The sequence below is a fragment of the Vombatus ursinus genome, unplaced genomic scaffold (assembly GCF_900497805.2).
Source record: "Vombatus ursinus unplaced genomic scaffold, bare-nosed wombat genome assembly UNPS02000749.1, whole genome shotgun sequence".
In the NCBI taxonomy this organism is placed as follows: domain Eukaryota; kingdom Metazoa; phylum Chordata; class Mammalia; order Diprotodontia; family Vombatidae; genus Vombatus; species Vombatus ursinus.
In genome coordinates this window covers 21748220-21754245 of record NW_020940527.1, presented here as the reverse complement: position 1 = coordinate 21754245, position 6026 = coordinate 21748220, and the positions used below count along the sequence as shown (strand labels likewise).

Below are 6026 nucleotides of genomic sequence, written 5' to 3'. Positions count from 1 at the left end.
TAATAAATCTTGTTTATACTGTCTTCCTTAGTTTACTCATCTTTCAGCTCCTGACTTAGGAGCTTTGGATTAAGGCCAGGCTCAGTCCCCTGCTGCACTTCTGGGTGTAGTAGTTAGCTTTCAATATCCAAAGTAGATAATTTACACTCCTATCCTTCCTGTCCCCACTTGCCTACACAAACACAATTTTGCGTCCTTGTGATCCTTGGCTCAGCTACTTGGTTTAGAGTCAGGAGGAAATAATAGTGAGGATGAACAGTTCCAGAGTGTCCCATAAACTTCTCAGCATGTCCTGGAAACTCTTCATCAGCTCTCACAGGGCACCATGAAGAAAAGCTGAGTTTCTGCAAGGCAGAGAAATAGGGACATCTCGCCCTAACCCCACAAGCACCTGGGCGGGGAAAGACCCTGCTAATTCCACAATTCCCAGATCTCCAGGAGAGAGGGAAGGTCTATTCTAGAGTATATCTCAACTTCACCCATGTCTGAAAGGGGGAATGAGAATTGGATGATAGAGGGTCCTCCTCCCTCACTTCCTCCCAGTTGCTCATTGACCATCACAAAAGAGCTTTTGTGCCCGGAGACTGCAGATCCTGAGTGATGGGCAGGTCATCTGTGCGGATCTCACTTTCATTCCTCCAGACCCAGCAGCTGCGGTTGGGGATTAAATGCGCTATCCCGGCCTTACCTCCCACAAAAGTTCTAGGCACGGCAACCCCTACTTCCCCCCTTTCAATATCAAATGGTTGGGTGCTGGGGAGGGGAAAGGAAACTTTCCAAATTGCTGGGAGTGCAGGAAACTGTACAGCGGACACATTAGGGCAGGGGAAGGAGGAGGAGAGAGTGGGGAAGAGAAAAGGAGGGGAGAAAATAGGAGGGGAGAAAGGTAGGGAAAGGAAAGGAAGGAAAAGGAGGAGGAGAAAGGGAGGCCGGGGACAGAGAAGGGAAAAAAAAGGAGGAGGGGAAAGGGAGGCTGGGGAGAGAGAAGGGAGAGGAGGCGTGCGTGGGGGGGAAAGGGGGTGGGGAGGGAGGCCAGAGGCGGCGGCAGGAGGAGGGTTCGCGTCCCTCCGTCGGTCCATCCGAGGGAGGAAGCTGCGGCGCTTCTCCTCCAGTCCCGCTGGGCAGTGGATGGGGAGATGCGGCTCCTGGCCTTGGCCCTGGCGTTCTTGGCGGCTCGGGCTCCCGTCCCGGGTAAGCGGGGCAGGGGCAGGGGCAGCGGACTTGGGGCAGCGCAGTGGCGGCGGGGCAGCCGGCCCAGCGCGGGCGCAACTTGCTGGAGTAACTTTGGCAGCCGGGGCTACAGGCTTTACCCCGAGCGGCTCGTGGGCGCCTCTTTGCCGGGAGCTGGAGGGCTTGGAGTTGGTGGGGCGGGGGGCGGGATTGCAGTTGGGAGCTTTCCTCTTTCCCTGTCCGAGGACTGGAGAACGCCTCTGCAAGTCCCAGGACTTTGTCCCGGGGCTGGTGGGAAGTGATGTTGCCAGACGCTACTTTGGATTTCATGTCTTTCCTCTCTCCACTCCTTTGCTCCCAAAGACGACCCTGTGAAGGGACTGGAACAGACCCTCACCCCTCCCACCCTTCAATCCTCCTCTTTCCACTCCCTGACAGCTGGACAGAGAGAATCCTTCCCTCTCCCAAGTCTAGCAGGGAGCTGGGGGAAAAGGTGATGCCCAACTCTGTCTGTCTCCCCCGAAATCTTAAGGCAGGTTGGCCACACTTCCCCCGGATCCAGGGGAAGCAGGATAGCAGAACACTTCTCTGCGCGTTACAAGACTTAGAACAGGAGCCCAGCCAGTCTCCCGCTGAGCTCCCAAACCCACCAGCCAGAGGAGGGCAGGCGCCTGCCCGGTGGGAGAGCGGTGCGCCCACCCACCCCCCAAGTGGGCCCAGCCCTCCTGCCCGTGCTCCTCATGTGATGTTTTCTCAGCACTTTCCCTTTGATGCCCCAACCCAGACCTATGCGTTGGCCCCGGAGCCTCTTGTAATCTGAGCTTTTGACTATTAAACATTTTTTTAATCCCCTTTTTTTTCTTTCCCTTGGCTCCCTTGCTGCCTTATTCCCTTCTTGTTTTGAGGCGGCTCTGAGTGCACTTTCTATTTGGAGAAGCTGTCACAAAGCTGGCTTCCAAGCTGGCTGGCTCTCCTGATGAAACAACAGAAAGGAAAAGTTTGTTTATTGGAGGCATTTAAGACAAGAGAGTGAGAGAGTCTGGTGACTGTTTAAAGGGACGTAGAAGGGCCAGCCGCAGACATTCTAATGATCTAGAGAGGATTTATTCGGAAAGATTATTTTGCAACTTTCTGCAGACCCAGAGAAAAATCTGATTCAGTTGTTGTACACTCAGACGCTTGAAGGGAATACTGAAAGTGGGTTTGGGCCAGACATTGTAATATCCTCCCATATCTGTTCCCTTGTCTGTCACCCTCTCTGCCTTTTGGATGGGAAAAAGAAGGTAGCATTTTTCTCTGGTGTGCTAGTTTGTCTGTAAATTTATTGCCTTTCCTAGGTTCCAGATCTCTGCTTTTGTTTGCAATATAGAGAAAAGGAAGGGAGAGGAAAAGAGAAGAAAGAAGAAGGGAAAAGGGAAAGGAGAGAAAGAAAAAGAAAGGAAAGGAGAAAGAAAAGGGAGAGAAAGGAGAGAGGAAAGAAGAGAGAGACAGAGTTAGTCAACAAACATTCATTAAGTGATTTCTATACCTCAGGCACTGTGCTAAGCAGTGGGGACAAAGAAAGGCAAAAATAGCATCCCAGCTCTCAAGGAGCTCACATTCTAAAGGAGGAGACAACATGCAAATGACTGCACATACATGATTTTTGTATGCATATATTATACACACATATACACTCATATACATATACATGCATACACATACATAGGTGAATATATATGTATGTGTATATACACATGCATATATACATATATGTATATCTATTCCCCCACTAGTGCCTTTTCTCTGATATTATAATACAGATATATAGTATAATTTAATATATATGATATGATACACACACATATGATAATCTCAGAGCAAAGGCAGTAGTGGAAAAAAGGCATTGTGCTTTCCTAAAGCACAGGTCTGATTCTATCACCACTCTATGCAATAATCTCCAATAGCTCCCTATTACTTCCAGGATGAAATGTAAAATCTCTCTGAAATTATCATATATATTACTTGTGATACATATTAATATGATATATATGATGATGTATTAGATTATCTTCCCTCCTCTACTAGTGTCTTTTCTCTGAGATTATCATATATATGATGATATGATTATCACACACACACACACATATATATATAGATATAGATATAGATATATATAGATATAGATATACAGTATATATGATAATCCCAGAGAAAAGGTAGTGGCTGGGAAGGGGCAGAAAAAGCCTCCTGCACAAGATAGGATTTGAGCTGAGTGTTGAAGGAGGCCAGAGAGGTTAGGAGGTGGAGGTGAGGGGGCAGGGTATTCCAGGCATGAAAATAGATGGAGTCAGGAGAAAGAGTTGTCTTATTCCAGGAGCAGCCAGAAAGTCCAATGTCATTAGATCCTTGAGTAAGTAGAAGGGAGAAAAGAGTAAGACTGGAAAGGTAGGCAGGGGGGAGCTTATGAAGGACTTTGAGAGCCAAGCAGAGGCTTTTATATTTAATCTCGGAGGTAATAGGGAGCTATGGGAGATTATTGTGCAGAGTGAAAATCACTTTAGTAGTTGAGTAGAAGATGAACTGGAATGAGAAGAGACTTGAGGCAGGGAGATCAATCATTAGCTTATTGAAATAGCCCAGGTAGAAGGTGGCAATAACCTGTACCAGGGCGGGGGCTGTGTGAGTGAAGGGGACATATTCAAGGGATGTTGTGAAGGTAGAAATGGAAAAACTTGGCAACAGATTGGCTATGTGAAGTGAATGTAAATGTGAAGTCAGGAAGGAAGGAAGAAAGGAAGGAAAGGAGGGAGGAAGGAAGGGAAGGGAAGGAGGAAGGGAGGAAGGTAGGAAGAAAGGAGAGAGGAAGGAAAGAAGAAAGGGAGAGAGGAAGGAAGGAAGAAAAGGAGGGAGGAAGGGAGAAAGGAAGGAAGGGGACAGAAAGAGGAGGGAGGGAGGGAGGGAGAAAGAGAGAGGGAGGGAGAGAGAGAGAGAGAGAGAGAGAGAGAGAGAGAGAGAGAGAGAGAGAGAGAGAGAGAGATTTGACAATTGAAAGTGGTGAAAGTATTCTTATTGAAAAATTCCAAGGTCTGAAGATTAATCTGGTCAGCTGCCTCCTTTGCAGAGCTGTCTCAGGAACCTGTGGCCAAGGTAGCCCAGCTCTTTTAGTGATGGGATGAAGCACAAAGGAAAATCATTAATTAAACACTATGTACCAAGCATTGTTTTAAACGCTGGATATACAAATAAAAAATGGAAACATTCCCTGTTTTTAAGGAATTCCCATTTTAATTTCAGGAGACAGTACATAAAAGAGGATTCATGGTTTTATATTCAGTTCATAGGAGATGGGAAGACCAGGTCATACTGAGGCAGGAAAAGTAGTAGGGCAGATGGAAAGGCAAGGAGGATGTTGAAAAATAATAAAAGGGTAGATGGTTCCCCACCAAGAGGATAATGGGTCCAAGGTTTAGAGCAGATTGGGGCTCTGGGACATCTCAAGCAGGGGTAGAGACTTAGGGGTCAGCGACCAACAGGCAAGAGACATGTTGTGCCTAGTGGGAACTGGGTGGTGGGACAATGAGGTTTGGTTGGGGAAATGAGAAGTCAGTAGCTAGTGGCAGCAGGTATGAATATTTAAATGTATTTGATATGAATTTAGATTTAGTGCTTTGAGATCTCTAGTTATATTGAAATGTTCAAAAGAAGTGAACAAAGCGCTTATTTTTAAGGTGAAAATAATCCTGAATGAACTTGATAAACCTTTCTTTATGCAGTGACTTTTATTTTTGTTGTGAAACTCTAAAAGGTAGCAGACTTGCTATTGTCTGGCTTTCCATCAGCAATATCACTTTGTTCCAAAACACCCTGGCATGGATGTCACTGCTGAAATGTAGCTACCTCTGGGGTTTAGGTAAAGAGCCAACTAGAACACAGCCTGAGGAGAGGAGATATGGACTGAAATACTTGAAGGAATTCATTACCTTGGGTAGAGGCACACTGGGTGATAACATATTTGGTTACAAATGGAAACTCAGAGAGATTGTGAACCTAGGGAGGGAGAGGGGACGGCGTGAGATTTGTGGAGGAGCAGCTGGGGAGTTGGCCCTTACCGAATTTAATGGAATGTGCTTTACTACAGGACTCCAATAACCTCATACGCCAAAACAGCTGAATTCAAACAGGTGTTAGGGAAAGAAGTCCTGATCCAAAAGTAAAGTTGAATTATAATTCTGGGAAAAAAAGCAAAAATGTTATGAAAATGCAAAGTCAAAATGAACTCAATTTATTGTTCATTTATTCACCTGTGAATAAAGTGGGTTGTCCCACCCCCTAGCTTCCCTAGGGGGTGGAGGGAAGGGAGGAGAGAAGAATGCCTTCCAGTCCTCCCAGTGTCAGTAAATAGACTATGGTCAGCTCACTACCTAGTTGCCTCACTTCCATGCTCTTTTGCCTGTGGATAAAGTCCAAACACAGGATAAAGTCCAAACTCCTTAGTCTATTATTCAAAACCATTCTTGATCTCACCCATACTTACCTTTCCAATTTGATTTCCCAGCACATATAACTACTACTCTTCTGCACAAACTCTAGCCAAACTGATATAACCAGCTTCCTGAACATGCTACTCTGTCTTTTTGAGCTCATACCATTCCCTTTGCGTGGAGTTGTCCATTATCCTTCATCTAAACACTGTCCTTTCTTCTAAGAAGTCTTCTCAGACAGTCCCTTCTCTGCACTCTTCCAGAATGAGATTCCTTGAATTGTTCATTATTCTCATATGTCCAAATCTTCCATGTCTCCCAGCCACACAATACCAGATGATTGTTCATGTCAAAAACACGGACCTTCGTTTCTTTGAGAAGTTTGAAGTTATT

The 6026-nt window shown here is 46.1% G+C and overlaps 1 protein-coding gene across 2 annotated transcripts in view; it reads left to right on the top strand.

The window, feature by feature from the left end:
- Positions 1-1090: 1090 nt before the first annotated feature.
- VSTM4 (V-set and transmembrane domain containing 4) overlaps positions 1091-6026 on the top strand; it is a 135429-nt gene continuing 130493 nt past the window's right edge. For both annotated transcript variants that reach the window (XM_027861089.1, XM_027861082.1), the window contains exon 1: positions 1091-1191. In XM_027861089.1, coding sequence (XP_027716890.1) covers positions 1137-1191 — 55 coding nt within the window. In that variant the 5' untranslated portion in view covers positions 1091-1136. The remainder of the gene's footprint in view (positions 1192-6026) is intronic.